The sequence below is a fragment of the Camelus ferus genome, chromosome 4, assembly GCF_009834535.1.
Source record: "Camelus ferus isolate YT-003-E chromosome 4, BCGSAC_Cfer_1.0, whole genome shotgun sequence".
Taxonomy (NCBI): domain Eukaryota; kingdom Metazoa; phylum Chordata; class Mammalia; order Artiodactyla; family Camelidae; genus Camelus; species Camelus ferus.
The window spans coordinates 28,285,055-28,303,797 of NC_045699.1; the positions used below are offsets into that span (position 1 = coordinate 28,285,055).

Sequence of the window (18,743 nt, forward strand, 5' to 3'; positions counted from 1 at the left end):
AGCAGAAAATAAATTGTCAGGGGGAAAAAAAGAGAGAGAGAGAGCCAGAAAACAAGCATCAAAAGTGTGGGCAAAGATTTAAAATTACAGTATTATTTGATTAGCAGCAAAAAACTAAAACAAGCTACAGGTCCAAATACAGGAGATTAAACAGCCATTAAAAATTATGTTGTAGCAAATCATTCCATTACATGAAAAAAAACAAAGAACTGGCCAAATTATTTATAGAGCATGGCCCCAATTTTGGAAAGGTACATAATATTATATAATAAATTAAAAATATATATGTAAAGGATATATACAGAATGTTAACACTGGTTATCTCTGGATTGTGAGGTTATGAGTGATTTGAGATTCCTTCATTATTCTTTTCTTTATTTTACAAATTTTCTCCAATGCACAAATATTACTTTAACAATCTGAAAGAAAAACAATGAGTAATATTGGAGAGTAAAAATGTAACATAAACCTGGAAAACATAAGTGCCTAAAAACGTTGCCTGAGGACCTGAGCAATGTTAACACACATCTTATTTAATGCAGCAAGATGACCATGTCAGGCCAAAAGGCTTCTGAAATGGCAGTGGCCACAGAAATGCAATGTAGATTAAGTACACAGAGACAACCATGGTACAGAAACACCACATGCTCCGCTTTGTATCTCGTGAAAGAATAAAACCCAGTGTGTATAATGCAGTAAAATATAGGCATCCCAATGAGAAAAGTAATATCCCAGGTGTTTGACAAATGAAGAAAACTATTAAAAATCCAAGGCAGTAGCAAAACGAAAAAGTTGGAAATCAAGTTACCGAAGTTGACAAAAATAAGGAGAAGAGAGCACCCCTAAGATTACTTTAAATACATTCGTGTAAGGGGTTTAGAAGTTCTAGAATTGTTCTATGTCTCATGCATTGCAACTTCAAGAATATTCTCAAGAACAATATGCATCTCTTCTTATATTCTATTTACTTATTATACTTCCAAAGAATCAAAAATATTTTGCCTCAAATTTTCAGTAAGAAATTAATTAAACATACAATGAATAAATGATGAATAAACAGAAAAGAGCAAATAAATAGTCTTCGAGAACATTATGTTCAAGGACCCATTTTAACTGGGTAAATCCAGGTGCGGGGGTGGGGCGGGGGCAGAGTCATTACCTCCTGGATGCTTTTCTTACTTTCCTCCTCCTCTGCAGCCATGCTTTTACTTCAGGGGTGGATTCTGGTGTAGGCTTCATGTGATCAATGGTGTATATATCCTTTCCTTGCTTCCAAAGCTGATATCTATCTGGCTGAAATTTCCTCACGAAGATATCCATTGAAATTTTCACCATGTCTTTCCTGCAGGTGCACTGAAACACAATGGGGTTGGAGTATTTTAAACATTTCGCTGACTACATAAAGTCACACTGAGTTGTTCTCTGAATGTACCATACAGGAATACTTAGTCACTACATAATTGAGGATAATGTTTTACATTTTCAAGCATTCAGTGTAAACTCAATTTCTTCTGAATGGAGGTGACAACCTGTATATTCACATCTATAAACAGTAGAATAAGATGTTAAAAGACACTGTAGAGTTCACAGGGAACTGAGTACCAAGAATAACTGAAAGGAAAGAGCACACTTGAAAGCAGGTCTGCAACAGAAGGGCCACCCACCCATCACCAGAACGCATCAGTGAGCTCAACACTGAAAGGTTTGTAAAACTGAGAACTTAGGTTGGCTATGAATAAAAGTAGCCAATAAATGCATGGTTAAAATAATTTAATTAATAGGTTAAGATGAATTTTCTCCAAGACGTTTTTTAATCACATTAATGTTTACTTACAAATATATTCTCACAAAGTAACCAAAAGTTAGGAGCAAACAGTCTCTTCTACATCATATCACATAAAACACCCACCCCATTACCCCTACAATCATATCCACTAGGAAGGAATAGTGTTAAGGTAAGAAGTTTAAAGAAAAGATTATTGTGAATCCAGTAGAACTTTGATTCTCATGAATACAAGTTAGCAGACATACCTTATAAAGCAAGTTTCCTTAAGGACTTCACACAGGTTAAATTGTGTCTAGGTTAATACCCCATGCCACAGGGCAGATATAATTCAAACAGCCAAAAAGAGATAGTCTCAAAGATGTAACTAACAGACCTTAACAATCCCAACAGACTGACTGGTTGACTCAACAACAGCCTTGAAATAACTCAATATTTTGGCAATACAGTTATCATTTCCACACAAATAATTAAAAATTTCTTAATAATCTCCAGCCCAAAATGTCCTTTCATAGAGTTCCAATCTTGACTTGAAAGTTCAGGAAAAAGAGAAACAAAGTTTAGGAAAGAGCTAACAGTCAATACGCCTAAAACCAACTTCTTCAACTGCAAACAAAAATTCTGTTGTTATCAAGGATATGACAATCCTTCTACTCGCCCATATTCACAATCAACATTTTCTCATCCCTCCCCCTTCCACCCCGAGAAGCAGTCTGTCATCATCTCCAATTAGCTCTTCCTCTACCTGCATGAATCCTTCTACCAGGAACCTTCCAACCTCAAAGTCAGATGCTGAAACTTAGCATAACAAAGCTAATTTCCCTGCCTTCAGTCTCTCCCTAGCCCCAATCATCCTTACACTCGTCACTTTAATCTCCTTCAAGTATCTCATCATCTTTCCTTTCTGTGTTCAATAAGGTGTAATACTCTGCTCTGTCTTTAAAATAAAGTCTCAACTCCTGAGCCCTCCATTCAAGGGCTCTAAGCTTTGACTCCACTAGTGAGATTTCCAGGTTTCTTCCCCATTGTAAGACAGCATGAATATTCCTCTTCAACCCAAGGAGCAGAGTCACCATGTGCTTCCTTACCTCAGTACTTCTGTTCCTACCACAGTGCCTTCCTGCTCACCATTCTGCTATCCAAATTCATACTCAACACTGAATGCAAATTGTACCAATTACTCTTCCGGCTGCAGTACTATTTATCTACACTGCTTTCTATTATTACTCAAGTACGGCAAACCTCATTTTATTGCACTTTGCTTTACTGTGCTTTGCAGATAAAGTGCTTTTTACAAACTGAAGGTCTGTGGCAACCCTGCGTCAAACAAGTCTATCAATTTTTCCAACAGCATTTGCTCACTTCGTGTCTCTGTGCCATATTTTGTTAATTCTCACAGTATTTCAAACATTTTCATTATTATGGTGATCTGAGATCAGTGATCTTTGATGTTACTATTGCGAAAAGATTACAATCTGTTGAAGGCTCAGATGACGGTTAGCATTTCTTAGCAATAACGCATTTTCTAATGAAGGTATGTATATTGGTTTTTGAGACAGTGTTACTGCACATAACAGACTACAGTATAGTGTAGACATAACTTTGATCTGCACTGGGAAACCAAATAATCTGTGTGACCCACTTTATTGAGGGGGACTGGATCTGAACCCAGAATATCTCTGGGGCATGCCTGTACAGAGAGAGTTCTAAGTCGTTTTTACCACAATTATCTTGGCTTAGAAACATGGGAAATGAGGATCCTGAGAAAGTTAAGATATTTTTATTTAAGATGCAATCTTTCACTAAAGGAAGAAATTAAGTTTAACTTATCAGCAGAGAATTTCTCACATTGTTGCTAATATTTGCTTCATAGAAAAAGGAGTGAAAATATAGACACTACAAGTTTCCATGGAGTGGAAGAATTTTATCTTACACATTTTAATTTCTCAGTCCTCTCTCCTAGAAGCCTTGACTTTTGTATATGTACAGTAAGATCCACCACTCACCTGATTGCTTGATTCAATATAAAAATATACATCTTAAGGGGAGAGTATAGCTCAAGTGGTAGAGCACATGCTTAGCATGCACAAGGACATTGGTTCAATCCTCAGTACCGCCTCTAAAAGTACACAAATCTAATTACCTCCCCTCTGCCAAAATAAAGTCACTAAATAATACAATAATAAATTTTTAAAAAAATTTATATATACACACACACACACACATATACATGTCTTACCTTCAAAAGTTAAATATTCAGAAATAGAGTCACAAAATACCCAAAATAATACAAGGGGAAAATATCAGAGTCAAAAATAGTTGCAGTAAACTTCAACAGCACAGACAAAATCTACTTTCATTAGTACTGACAAATGATAACACTCATCTAAACCCCTCAAGATTAAATAAGACCATTTAATAGAATGTGCTACCTAACTTTATCAGTAGGCAAGGAAGACAGCAATAGTCCCATTTAGAAATAAAGAAACTTACAGACTACATCTTACCACAAAAAGCAATAATCAATGATAGCTAAGTCTTTTCAAGCAGACTATTTTGGATACAAATTCAAAACACTGATATAAATGGCTTGTCTTTCTGTTTCTTTTAAGAACATATGTATTAACTATGTAATATGTAATGTATATAATGCTAAGTCTGAATTTAAAGAGAATTGTCAGGAGTCTGTATGCACTGAAATCTTCCATATTTCACTACCTTGAGACTTGCTACACAGAACCATGATTATTTGTTCCTGCCTCCCAGGAAGTCAAATTCATGCTCTCCATTATTTATACTGAAAACCAGCAGTCGAATTTCAAGATGGAAATGTTTTTAAAAATCAGCAACTTTCTAAAACAGCAAATACTAAGTTAGTCATTTGAATTGTAGAATTGGAAATTTCATACGGCCACAATATACGACTAATAAAATAAATTGATACTTAACAAAAACCCCAAACTGAAGTATTACTTTAACATATCTTCTTTGTGACGCACAGGATAGCTAATTATGGTGCAGAAAAGCTTTCATATGCAAAAGTCTGATAAGGAAGGCTTTGAAGGCAAAAATGTGTGAAATTATTCTGCTTTTCAGTCTATTTATAGCAATTAAATGATAATTAGGAAGGAACTAAGGAAAGAAGAGCTTAAAATGGAAAACAAGCCTAGTAGCCACTTGAAGTGGCTGTTACCGGTTAAACTGTATCCCCACCTTAGCCCCTAAAAGGCGTATTGAAGTGCTAACCCCAGTACATCAGAACGTAGGCCTTAGCTGGAAACAGGGTTATGGCACAAGTAATTACATAAGGTCCTACTGGAGTACGGTGGGCCCTTCACCCAAGAGGACTGGTGCCCTTATCAGAAAAGAGGAGACAGACACACAAGCGAAAGAGCCCTGTGAAGATGGAGGCATGGACTGGAGTTCTGCATTTACAAGGCAAGGGCCACCAAGGATTAACTCCACCACCAGGAAGAGGCAAGGAAGGACCTCAGAGGGAGGACAGACATGCAGGCAGCTTAATTTTGGACTTCGAGCCTCCAAAACTGAGACAATAAATTTCTGTTGCTTTAAGCCATCCAGTTTCTGGCTTTGTTACAGCAATCCTAGGAAACCGATACAGCCCTAGCAAATTAATACAAATTTTTGGAACTAGGAAGTGTAGCACTGCTGTAACAAACACCTAAAAAATGTGCAAATGGCTTTGAGGAGAACAGAGAAAGCTATCATCGCAAACAATATATTTAAAATGAAGAACAGAATGTTGCTATATACATATGAAAGTTAAAAGGCGCTCTGGCGAGGTCTCAGATGGAAATGAAAAGCATGGTACTGGACACTGGAGGCAAGGTGACCCCCATTATGAAAAGTGGCAGAACTGTATTCTTCTGTTGGGTGGAAGGTAGAACTTACAAGTGACAAACTTGGATAGGGAGCTAAGATTCCGAATGAAAGTATGGAATGTGCAGCCTTGTTTTTCTTTTCTGCTTGGTGTAAGATAGGAAAGGGAAGAAATGAACTATGCAAGGTATTGCTAAGCTAAAAGGAAAATTCTACCACCTAGATGGTAGAATGCCTACCCACACAGCGTGCCCTGGAGACTGGGCCAGTGGTTTGGCTGAACAAACATTGCTAATGAGATTAGATGTGTGATTCATGGATCAAATCAACCATCTCAGCAGAAGCCAGGAATGGAGATGAGATTATCCAGTAAAGACATGTGGATGATCTTGTCATTTGATGGAATGAATACCCCTGAGTTGCACAAAAGACCAATTAAGTTTTGAGATACCAGCAGAAATGTTGCCAGTCTGGACTAAAAGGGACGGAGATGGGATGAAATTAAAGAAGGATGACTCCAAGAACAAATCACAATGATGAGGACTGAGCCAACATCCCCTGTAACATTTGTTACAGTAGCCCTAACAAACTAATACATAGGAGGTACAGGAAGATGCTGTCATATATTAAAGACATATTAATGGAAATATTCAAACAACGAGAAAATACATTCATGTTAAATTTTTCTCAACAATATAAACCCACCAACATTACTATCTAATCAATAGTATAAAAGATAATATGCAAAAATAACAGTACTCTTCTAAAGTTCTATTTGGGATTATAATGCCTTAGAATATGAGGAAAAGAAAGCATGACACCAGTTTGTCAAGTAACTACAAGACCCATGATACAGCATAATGTGGCGTGTTAAAAAATGTGGATTCAAACCCCAGTTTCACCACTAACCAGCTTGATCAAGTGACCTTGATCAAGTTATTAAACCTCTCTGTGCCTCAGTTTCCTTGTTTAAAAAAACTGAGCATAACAATGGTATCTATGTCAAAGCGCTGATACAAGGATTAAATTTTCTGTATTTGTAAAACCCTTAGACTGCTATAAATGTTACTATGTGTCTATTTTTTAAATAGGATAAGCCTTATACGAACTGCCTTGAAGTCTGACTTTAGACTCTAAGGTCTGACTACAAGAAAATAGAGGTTCCTGGTGTTATTAAATTTTGCCTTACTAGGAAAGTTGAAGCAACTGAGGAAATAAGAATCAGGCTACCGTGTCTAACAAATGATCTTAAGAGTGAAGCAAAAGAGCACAGAGGTTTTGAAGAATCAAGAGCAACTACGGACTTGTAGGGGATTGAGAGATAATTAAGAGGACCCAGTGCGGTATACATCCAGCTCCTGGTTGGGTCCTTGGCTTCCCCTCTTGAAAAAACAATAGAAACTGAAGGCCCAGTAGAAACCAGGCATTTATGAGGGAAAATATCATGATGCAAATGAATCCTGCCAGGTAGGATACTGCAAAGTAGATTAAGATGAGAGTTGTGGGGGGACTCATGTGATTTCTCTATTGCATTCCCCAAAAAAGGGCCTCTTAACAGTATAAGAGCTTGATACTAGATGGCTACATGTATGTAGCTTCAAGGGACATGAGATACTATCCACTTTAATCCCAGAATGTAAAAGTAATTTTCTGTACATATAGGGGGAAATGTTCTCCTTTTTTTAGATACAAAATTCCAATGAATGTCAACCATAGTTTATCATAGCCCAAAGAGGATGTTAAAATTTCCTATAAATTATTAATTTTACAACAATTATAAAAATGGACCAATGCATAGGATGAATCAGATTTACCGAACAGGACAATCAAAAAGAGGAGAGGAGCCAATGATGGCAGAATCTTATTTGGAAGATATTTAAGTGTCCAATGAAGCATATACTGCTATTTGCTGTTGAAAAATAATCAGTGTGTCTTTAAACCTAAGAACACTATAAGATACAGTTCTTAATAAAAACCATGGTAACTGTACTTAACAATAAAAATGACACATATTTTAAAAACACAAGCAACATATTATTTCCTATTTCCTTCAAAAATTCAAATCAATAATTGGAAAAGTTTTGTTTTTTATCAAAATTTAGTTACCCCTACAAAATTACTGTTTTTGAAGGTTACTGGTTAATTATCTTCAAGGCACAACCAAATTACATTAGATCAGTAATACAGTAAAAAGAAGCATCCATTTCCTATTCAACACATAGCAAAACTGTCTTACTCTCCAAATATATAAGCTATGAAAATATGGGACTATGTATCAAATGGGAAGATGCCAACCGATCAATGGACTCACATTCATTTGCTTTGAGAGTCCCAAAGTTTGTATGTCACAAGTTGCCTTGTGAAAGAGTATCTCATAAAGAAAGAACAAAGGGAAAAGAAACAATCTCCATCTCATTGTTATCTAACAACACACTTTAGCTATGACAATAAGAATTAAGAAGAATGTGTTATTAGACGCAATAATGAGACACAATTATTCATTACTGTTTACTCCAAGTAGTAACAAAGATACTGCAAAGTATTAGGTATAGCAACCTCTTACTTAACCAAGAATGTGACTGATGGTGATAACCAATTGGAGCCAAATCAGTAACTAGCCCAGAAATATAACTAAATTTTAAACCATCAAACTATCATCTATAGTAACATAGATAATTTATCACTTAGGAAGTTCAAATACCTCATTAAAAAAAAAGGTTCAGATAATTCTCAGGGTAGAGCATCAAGAGAAATCTTGAACTACATAATGGGGTATTAAGCTGACAAGTCTATGATGAGTCTTTCTTAACCATATTTTTTGACCAGCTGATCTATAATTTACTGTTTATTCTTCTCTTTCATTCCTTTCTGTTCTTTAAACCTTTTATCTGTTTTCAACTTAGTCATGTCTGAAGACTAAAAGCTCTTCGTTCTCTCCACATGTAAAAAATAACCTGCTTGTAAATGTGTTTGCATTAAAACAAATTAAGTTACTATCAATCTACTAGTACCCCTGAATATTCATCTTTATCTCAGAACTATGTAAACAGACACTCAATCAACATAAATGATGTGGGTTTCCATTGTATCATACCAAACCTACAGGAGAGAAAGGCCCAGCTCTGGAAAACTGCCATACTGTTATCTCATATTAAATTTGCAAAATTCCAGACTTTTTCTGGTACTCTTATGCTTAGTTATTTCTCATTTCATATATGAATGGGGAACAATATTGAACAAATACACTCAAAATTTTAAGATAGTATTTCTGATCAATATTTTCTGGCGTTATGTTCCAATGGAGAAGCCACTCAATTTTTATGGAATTTAATTCCATCAATTATTTTAACAGAAACATGGCCTAATTTTAACATTTGCTAAGAAACAATAAATAAAAACAATTTTAGAAAATGGATGCATTATGCAGTCAGTGAGGCCACCCTCTATTGATAAGAAATTATTCTATCTGTAGACGTATTTAACCTGATGAGATGCCACATAAATTTTTGAAGGAATTTTTGTTCTTCACATGTTTACCATATAATTAAGAATGAATAAAAGTAGGAGTTGGGGATATAGCTCAGGGGTAGAGTATGTGCTTAGTATGCACAAGGTCCTAGGTTCAATCCCCAGTAGCTTTGTTAAAAAAAATTAATAAAAATATTTAATGTGCTGATTAACTGTAAAAATGTAAAGGAATCTATTTATATTGAAATTACTTCAAATAAATTCCAAAACATGAGTGGAATAGTGTACTTCTGTAGTCCATTCATTCTAATATCTTCTCATTGGCAGTTACAAATCTGAACAGAATTTCTTCCTCTTTGGACACTCCAAACAGACCAGTATTTCTTAGCAGGCTCAAAACTAAGAAGTGTACATTAGAAAAGGGGGAATTCAGAATCCGTACAATCAATGGAGGTGAATCTAATATACACCATACTGAGCTAAAGAAACCAGGCATTTAAAAAGTCCACAATTGTGGTTATTCCACCAGGTTAATGATTATGACTATGTTTACTATGATTAATAAGCAGTAGCCACACTGCTCTATCTGCCTGTTGAACCTTGAACTGACCACAGTTCTTCTACTTCCTAGCTGAGTAAACTGGGTAAGCCTTGAGCTCTGAGTCAGCTCCCTCATGTAAACATGCTTTCCTGGCTCTCTCACCGAGGCTCAAAAATTATGAAATATATAAATGTATTTGATCTGATGAGCTCTTTAAATGTGATTATTTTTATGATCCCAGCTTATGATTATGATCCCTCCAGCCCTCTTCCCTTCAAAAAACTAAAGTAAACCTAAAACACTGTTGTAAAGCAATGTAATGTCATAACATTTCAGTCTGGACTCAAATACTTCTTTCTACAGAACTGATTTTCAAAGATGGTAGAGACATGTGATTCTTCAAATAACTAACCAAAAGATATTTAAAAAGTGCATGAAATTAAGGTAAGAGTAGAAAAGAAAATGCCCCATTTCCTACCAGTTTCTACCTAAGGAACACACTGAGGCACCCATCACTGTACACCCCCTTCTCCCCTTAGTCCCACGTAATATCCATTACAACGCTGACTTATTTCACCTGTGTACCTATTCAGTCATTGATGTACATGTACCCTCTTCACAAATAATTTTGGGAGGAAATTATTATAATTACCTTAATAATTCATGAGTATTATTTTAATATAAGAAAGAAAGTTTTTAAATATTTGGAACTAATTAAAGTGAAAAATAATATCTGAACAGCACTTTGATTTCCTGGTTACATTTCATATAATATTAGTCAAAGACAAGTAACAGGCTCTTTCACCAGATCACATGAAAACAAACTGTGTAATTACATTTATACTGACTGAGCAGGAAGAGAAAAGAAATACAATTCTAAGATCAATATTAATCAACAAAGTCAGTATATAAAGAGTGCAAAGGCCATTTCCTTTGTCCTTATATCCATTAACGAAGCAAGTTCTTCAGGAGGCCTAAACATCCCGTGTTTTCCCCAAGACCACTCTGCAGAGCTCACATAACCCTGGTGTTGTCAAGGTGCACAAAACATTTAAAGGCTCTGGGTATCCAAGAATACACACTTAGAGAAAATTTCTAAATGTTCTGTTCTCAGAGAAATGAAGAAGTAGCTTTAAAAGACCACTAACGGCCAAAAAGATAATCATAGTCATAAAAAGAAAATATTACACCAGAACTAAATTTCTTGTTCTCATTTGAATAAATCATCATTGTGAATTGTTTTAGATACTTTTGCTATATCTGGCCTTCCCTTTCCATTCTATCTTAAACCATGAAAGTATATACTGTGTCTATCTTTCTGAGAAGTACACTCTAGGTGTCTAGTGAATTAGAGGCCCTTAAAAATACTTTTTTTAATAAGTAAACTTTTTTAAACATATGAAGAAACAGGCTCAGAGAATTTAAGTTAATTTGCCCAAGGTCACACCGCTAACTAATATAGTCCTTACCAGATTCAAATCCAGAACAATGCCCATACTCTTAACCATTCCTCTGTGGACATTTCAAAAACAAACCATATTTAATTGAACATATTTTAAATGGTTTTTAATTTAAATGTGGGCAATATTTTTATACTCCAAACTTGTTTTTCTATGACCCATAACCAAGTTAAAATTGTAGTTAAGAACAAATGCCTGGGTCTCATTATTTTTGCTTTTTATGCTGACATCATGCTGTGTTGACAGAGTCTATCCAGTCTAGCTAACAACTTTCCAAAATATCTTTCCTCTGCTCCCCTACTTTTAATAGGTTCAGATTAATTTCTTCCGAATATTTTCAGGCTTCACCATGCCAGGATATGTCTCCCTTATAAAGTAAGGCAATTATAAAGCAATTTAAAGTATGGGACTAGAAACTCTATCTTTCTGACCCATGGGAACACTGCTCAAACAGACAAAGAAAAACTATGCAAAAAGAAGGGGAATGGATTCAAATAGCTTGCTCCAGGGGTCTCTAAAAAATTCTGTAGGAATTATTTTTAGAATTTCTGCTTCTCAACACTTACCTGAATATCTGATAGAAAGGTTATGGAACTTCAGAGTTACAGATATTATACAACCCACTCCCACAGTGCCATGTAAAACACAGCGTGAAACTAAACTCTTTAGTACTGGGGAACAGATGAAGTTATTTTGTTCTGAATTCATGTGTTGCATGTCACATTTTATATGGGTGATAAAGTTGGGCAAGATCAGATAAAAATAGGGCTCTGCAGAATTTGGGGGAGTCTAAGTGTTTTATGAATATAAATATTTGATCCTAAGAGTCTAGAAGATCATGTATGAGAGGGCTGACAGAAATGGCATACAAGTATACAACATATAATCTTTTTCCTATGATGCTCAGATATATTGACTTTTGAGAGTCTCTCTGATATTCTGTAATGATTAATTGGACACAAATAGAAGTTCATCCTTCACTTGGAATGAACCTTAGGAAATAAATCATATGCCCCAATCATCAGAATTCATAGATGAGAAAATGAGGCACAAAACCACTAAATGACTTGCTGGATGACACAAGGATAGTGAATGGGAAACAAAGGTTCCAGAGATGCAACTCAGTATCTTACCTACCAGCATCTCTGGTATTTTCAATTTCCAATTCACTGAGCATCCACTAAGTACATAGGAACATGCCAAGTAATTCAAGGGGCTGAACACAGAACTAGCCATCCCTTAGGTTTCACAATAGAAATGTGTGATGTTCACCTCTTCACTTCTGCGGAATTGGAGATGAAGGCAACATCCTCGAACCCTCTTCCATCTTTTTTGCACAGTTCAAACACAAATATCAATGTAGCAAATACTGTTAGTAAAGAAATAGTTTTTCTAAAGGGGAAGAGGGAGGAACAAATGAGGGGAAAAATTAACAAAATGGTAACGTATGCATGATGCAACCCCTAGAACAGAAGTTCGGGATCCATGGGGGATTGCTTCCAGGACAGCCCTCAGATACCAAAATCTGCAGATGCTCAAGCCTCTTGTATAAAATGGTGTAGTATTTGCATTTAACTAATGTATACCCTGCCACATACTTTAAATTATCTGTAGAATACTTGTAATACCTAACACAACATAGATGCCCCGGGAATAATCATAAATACAATGAAAATGCTACATAAAGAGCTGTCAAAGAGGGCGGCAAATTCAAGTTCTACTTTTTGGAACTTTCTGGATTTTTTTCCCTAATATTTTCAATCAACAGTTAAACCCATGGATGCAGAACCCAAGGATTTGGAGAGCTGACTATATATACCAAGGATGCTTCTGTTTGGGAGAAACATAACTTGTTACTTTTCAAATAAATTCTAGGTTACCATATTTTTAAATCCTGTATGTTATACTGAACTTTTAATACATTTTAGGGAAAATGAAACCTTTATTTATTTAACAGTCATGTCATAAACAATATTCGACACTCAGTGCACTCTGATCACATGTCTCTTGCCATCTAAAAACTCTCTGGCACATTCTCAAACAGGAAACAACCTGATAAGATCTAACTAGACCAAAAAATTAATGCCTTTAGGAAGAATATAATTTATTTCAGGCTTTCTAATGTTAACCATATGGTCAGAAATTTAACATTAAATAATAAAAGGAAAATAAATAATTTTGTTGGAAATAAAATTTTTTAAATTGACTGATAACAGATACTTTTTCAGCAACACTTCCTTAAAAAACCACACAGTACTATAAGTAAATAATTCAGCATCTCAGATTCATTTTTTCTGGCAATTCTTGTGTTCCCACTCAAGCATGAGAATACGTCTGGCACTGCTATTATCTTTTCTCTGTTATTAATTTTGTGAAAAGATTTAAAGCAGGGGGAAGAAAGTGGATATACTCAACATGAACCAGCAGGAAAACAAAGAGAAGATAGAAAAACACACAATGGATTTTTAAGTGTTTCTTCAATTTCTCTCTGGCTAAATTTAGAACACCATTAATAAGGAAGTCTATGGAAAAACATTTCTTATAAGAGGATTCATTTTTATTCTAAGAAATTAAGATGAGAAAAACAGGATGTAAGTCATTTTAAGGCCAACAAGGATGCAACATACAGAGCTAATTTCCATGACTGTTCCTATTAGTTGCTTGACTTCAGACTCAAAAATAGCAAAAATGAAGCTGCATTAAACCAACTTGTAACCTGTTAAGAATAAATCATGCCAATAACTTAGGAACACATAATAGACTTTTTAAATATGTAATAAATCTTTTAAAATATAAATAGTCTGTGATCTGTAACATAACAACTGGGAACTTCTACTAAGGAAATCATTATTACTTAATATACCAGTTTATGTTTAAGAATGTTCATCTCAGCAATGTTTATCAAAGATCTAAAAAATTGGGGGAAATTTTTTCTAGAAATAAAAGGATATTCCTTTAAAAACTCATGGTAGAATATTTAATGATATGGAAAAGCATTACCAGTAAGTGGAGAAAACAGTTATACACAAGACCACATACGTAATATATACATATAGGTGTATCTACCTAAAATGCACATATATATATATGTATGTGAGAGACAACTCTAGTTCCTTAAATCCGATTTTGGGGTGAGCAATGAGGGGACAGAGGTGGTGGTACAGCTAGAAGAGGGCATAGCATGAAGAGGCTGCATGGACTAAAGCCCACACTTGGAGTGGAAACATCCATAAATAGATGGATCACTTTCTTAAGTGAGGAAGTTTCTCTCTCACTCTTGATTTCTCTATATTTATCTCAAACAAAAAGTGTTTCATTTCCTAGCACCTTTCTTTTCCTTCACATCACTTACAACAATTTTAATCATGTTTGTATGTTGGTTTGGTTTGGTCTGTTTCCTGCCCTAGAATACTCCATTCCATGAGGACAGGGCTAGGATCTGTTTCCAGCTGTATATCCATCACCAGCATATAGTATGTGCTCCAGAAGTACCAGCTGAATGATCTCCACACACTGGAATATTGCCAGTCATATAAGAAGCAAGACAAATGTGAAAATGAAAATCTAATGCTGACCTCACTATATCTGAATTACTTACTTGCTTCATTTCTATATACATAAATTTATTTAAAACTTGAATTACTTGATCATTATGTAGAACTTTTGATTAGAAGACCTCAAAGTATTTCATTAGCAAATACAGAGAGAATGCCTTAATTAATGGAAACATGTCATAAATGTTAAGGAACACTTTTTTTGTCCATCAAATGCGACACAGCTATAAACTACAACTCAGACTTCTAACTCTATGTCCACTCTTGAAGAATTTGGTTAATTCAAATTACATGTAGAATTGTCATTGTTGTAATGGTGATTAAGAAGCTCTGGACATCAGAAGTCCTCTACTACCCCAGAGGCAACGGGTCCACTGATAAAATCTAGAAAGCCAATTGGTAGGATGTGCTCTACTTTCACTCTACAGAAACTCATTAATCAGTCCAAATGTTCTCAAAGAAAAAGGCTACATAATAAATGCAATTTTAATAACCTACATTTCCTCATATTCACATGTATTTTTAATACATTTAAATCCAAACTGGACTGAGTCCAGAAAATAATCATAAACATAGCCAGTATCAGCCTCAAATTCTGCCACATAGTAAAAACCACTTTAAAACAATTCCATCGAACCATATTTCTGGTGCCAAAAAAGCACCTCCCCCATCTGTACAGCTAGCTTACACAATAATCAGAGTGAGGATTATTTATCAATATGTGTAATAAGTAATTATTACAGGGTTGAAGTTTCACTTATTTCCTCAGATGTGGCTGCCTATTACAATCCATCAACTGTCAAGAAATAAAAAACCAGGAATGTTCTATATGTACTAGTAAACAAACACAGGCTGTAGCAGTGCTGCATTAAATCAAAATGGAAAAACCTTCCTCATGGAGTCGGAGAGACCCAGTCAGAGGGGAGAGTAAGGCAGAGCACTGGGTGTGCTGTGACCGGCATTTAAACTCTTAACTGGTTTTAACAGCCACCTGGAAGCCAAGTCATTTTTGTCTCTATAGCATCAAGAGAGAAACATCAAAATAGCAATTAAGCTATTATTAATAATAGCAATTATTAAACCTACAGAAGTCACATATTCCACTGTCCCAGAACAGACATTAAATTTTTAAACACCCAATGTAAAATACATTATTTTAAAAGCCTAATCTAAAATACCATCTCACTTTACTACTCAGATCTAAATACTGATTTTAATAATAAAATGTCAGAAAGATGGCAACCTGTAACCACAAAGATATAGAAACTACTAAGTGCCTGAAAATGAGTTATATATATCAGAAGATAATATTAAGTTATTGGCATCGAACTACAAAGGTTATTGGAATTCCAAGTTTAAAAAAGAACATTTACTCTGGACTTCCAGCAGTTCAAAGTAAACGTGTATTTTTTTCTTTTTTCTTTTTTCCTTTTTTTTTTTAACATTCAACTACTTTACTTTCCTTTTGTATTTTTTTATGGAGCAGTTTAACTTAATTATTACTTGGCAGCAGCAACATCCAAGAATCTTGCCTATCACAGATCAGAAGTCCTGCCTCTGAGAAGGCCTGACTGAGCAGAACATGAAATTCCTACAGGGGGTGCAGCATGAAGAACAGTTTCACCGAGAGAGGTATTTTTTTCATCTATGTCTAGTCTCCTATCTTCTTAAGTATAAGACAGAGGAACTGATATCTTAAATACCAGTTCTTACTTTTAAAAAGGTTTGAATTGATTGTAATGAAAAGGAAATCAAGCTGATGGTTCCAGCAGCACACATCACTTACTAGGTGCTAAGTATAAACCAGGCACGGTGATAAACGTAAAGCATTTTGGTGCCTGCATTATCTCACTTAACGTTCACATTCCTATGAGAAACTATTAATATCCCTGTTTACTAATATAGGATACAAAGAATCTATAATTAGCCAAAGGTCATGAATTAAACAAGTGGTGGAGTGAAGACCTGAGCCTGTATCTTTTTGGCATCAATATCAGTGCTCCTAAAAACGGACAATATATTGACAGTAGAGGATACAGAGTGCTGATAATCAGCACCAGCCCCGTCCTCCTGAACTCCACTGCATGGAGCTGTTCCACGAAAAAAGGGGTTCTGATTTGGTTCTGACGTGAAGCAGGCTTGGAGAGATTAGAAGGCAGAATAAAGAAAGAAGAGATTCCAGCATCAGGCTGCTGGAGAAGGGGCAACCTCAGGCCAAGGCTGAGGAATGCAGGGGCATGAATCTCCCTGCTGTTCCGAAGCTCAGGTTACACCATCTTCTCTACACAGCCTTTTACTCCTCCAGTCTCCCCAACAACTTTGCAGCCAAGCCCCTATTATGAAAAAAACTACTGGGAACACCTGTACAGTCATGTGCAAGTCTTTATGTGAATACGTTATGATTTTTCACATCTTCCTTTGTGAAGAGTCTGTTAAATTTTTGGCCCACTTTTTGAGATATTTTTGCTGTTTTATCGAGGTGTTTGAGTCCTCTATATGTTCCAGATACCAGTTGTTTATCAGATACATGTTTTGCAAAGTTTTCTCCTAATTTGGCTCTTTTTAATGATGTCTTTTAATGAGAAGTCTTTAATGAAGTCTAACTTATCAATATTTTTCTGCTGTAATTATTGCTTTCCATGATTTAAGAAACCCCTTTCTATCTCCAAGCTATAAAGATATTTTCCTATATTTTCTTCCAAAAGTTCGTATTTCGGTTTTCTCTTTCAGGTTTGGATTCACCTTGAATTAGTAGTTGTATGTGGTGGGATTCAAGGATCTTTTTTTTCACAAATATTGAAGACTCCTTTTTTCCCACTGGATCACTTTGGTGCCACTGACAAAAATTAAGTGCCAAATAAGTGTGGGTCTATTTTGGGTTCTCTCTTCTCTTCTCTTCTACTGAAGAAGATCTAGATCCACATGTTAGGTATAGTCTTTATAAACAATCATACTATCTACAAACAGGGACAGTTTTACTTCTTTTTTATCTTCATGCCCTTTAGGAAATAACAAACAGAAGTGGTGAGAATGAAAATTCTCATTTTGCTCCAAACCTTAGGGAGGAACCATGTGATATCTCACCATGTCATATAATGTTCATTGTAGATTTCTTACACTTACTTAACTTACATTGTAGATTACTTACACTGATAAATTTCCTCCAAGAGTTTTTAATCTGAAATGAGTGTTTCTTTTCTACATTTATTAAAGTGATCATATGGTTTTTCTCCTTTATTCTGTCAATACGGTAGATTAAACTGACTTGATTTTTTAATGTTAAACCAAATTTGTTGTGATAGCTACCTTTACGTGTCACCTTGACCATAGGGTGCCCAGGCATTTGATCAAACATTATTGTGGGTGTGTGTGCAAAGGTGTTTCTAGATGAAATGACCATGTCAATCACTACAATGAATAAAGCAGACTGCTCTCTCTAATGTGAAGGTCCCATCCAATCAGGTGAAGGCCTGAATAAAACAGAAAGTCTGACCAGATCAGGCACAAGACGGAACTCCTTCTGCCTGATTGACTGAGCTGGGACAAGGGTTCTGTCCTGTCTCCACACTAGAACTAAAACATCATCTATTCCTTGCCAATTACAGATCGCAGGACTCCACAGCCTCCATAATTAGAGCCGATTGCTTATAATAAATCTCTTTACATATATACATCCTATTGGTTCTGGAGAAACCTGCAAATACACTTGTGTTCTGGAGATAAATGCTGCTTGCTTATCAAGTACCCTCACCTTACCATAGTTCAGCCCTAATATATATCTATATTAAAGAATTTAAAATAGATGTGTGGTTTTAGGTATATCCCTGAAAACTGCCTAATTTAAGTTTACATATTCTTATGCTTATCCAGAACCACCTTCCCCTTTTATTTCCTACTAATAATGATTCTCATTAAAATGAGATTAACTCCCAAAATGTAGTAATGGAGAAAGAAACCACAGAAGAAGCCTCTTAGGAACTCCCGTTTTTCTAAGATTTGGCATTCAAGAAACAGGGATCAAAAGATTTTTAAAATATGGATAAATATAAAAAGACTATTTAGTTGAATAATACAGGCAGAAGTTAACTTAAGCTAGT

At 35.3% G+C, this 18,743-nt stretch overlaps 1 protein-coding gene across 4 annotated transcripts in view; it reads right to left on the reverse strand.

The window, feature by feature from the left end:
* KDM4C (lysine demethylase 4C) overlaps positions 1 to 18,743 on the reverse strand; it is a 360,653-nt gene that overhangs the window by 155,809 nt on the left and 186,101 nt on the right. For all 4 annotated transcript variants that reach the window (XM_014552383.2, XM_032477696.1, XM_032477697.1 and 1 more), the window contains one exon: positions 1,160 to 1,353. In XM_014552383.2, coding sequence (XP_014407869.2) covers positions 1,160 to 1,353 — 194 coding nt within the window. The remainder of the gene's footprint in view (positions 1 to 1,159; positions 1,354 to 18,743) is intronic.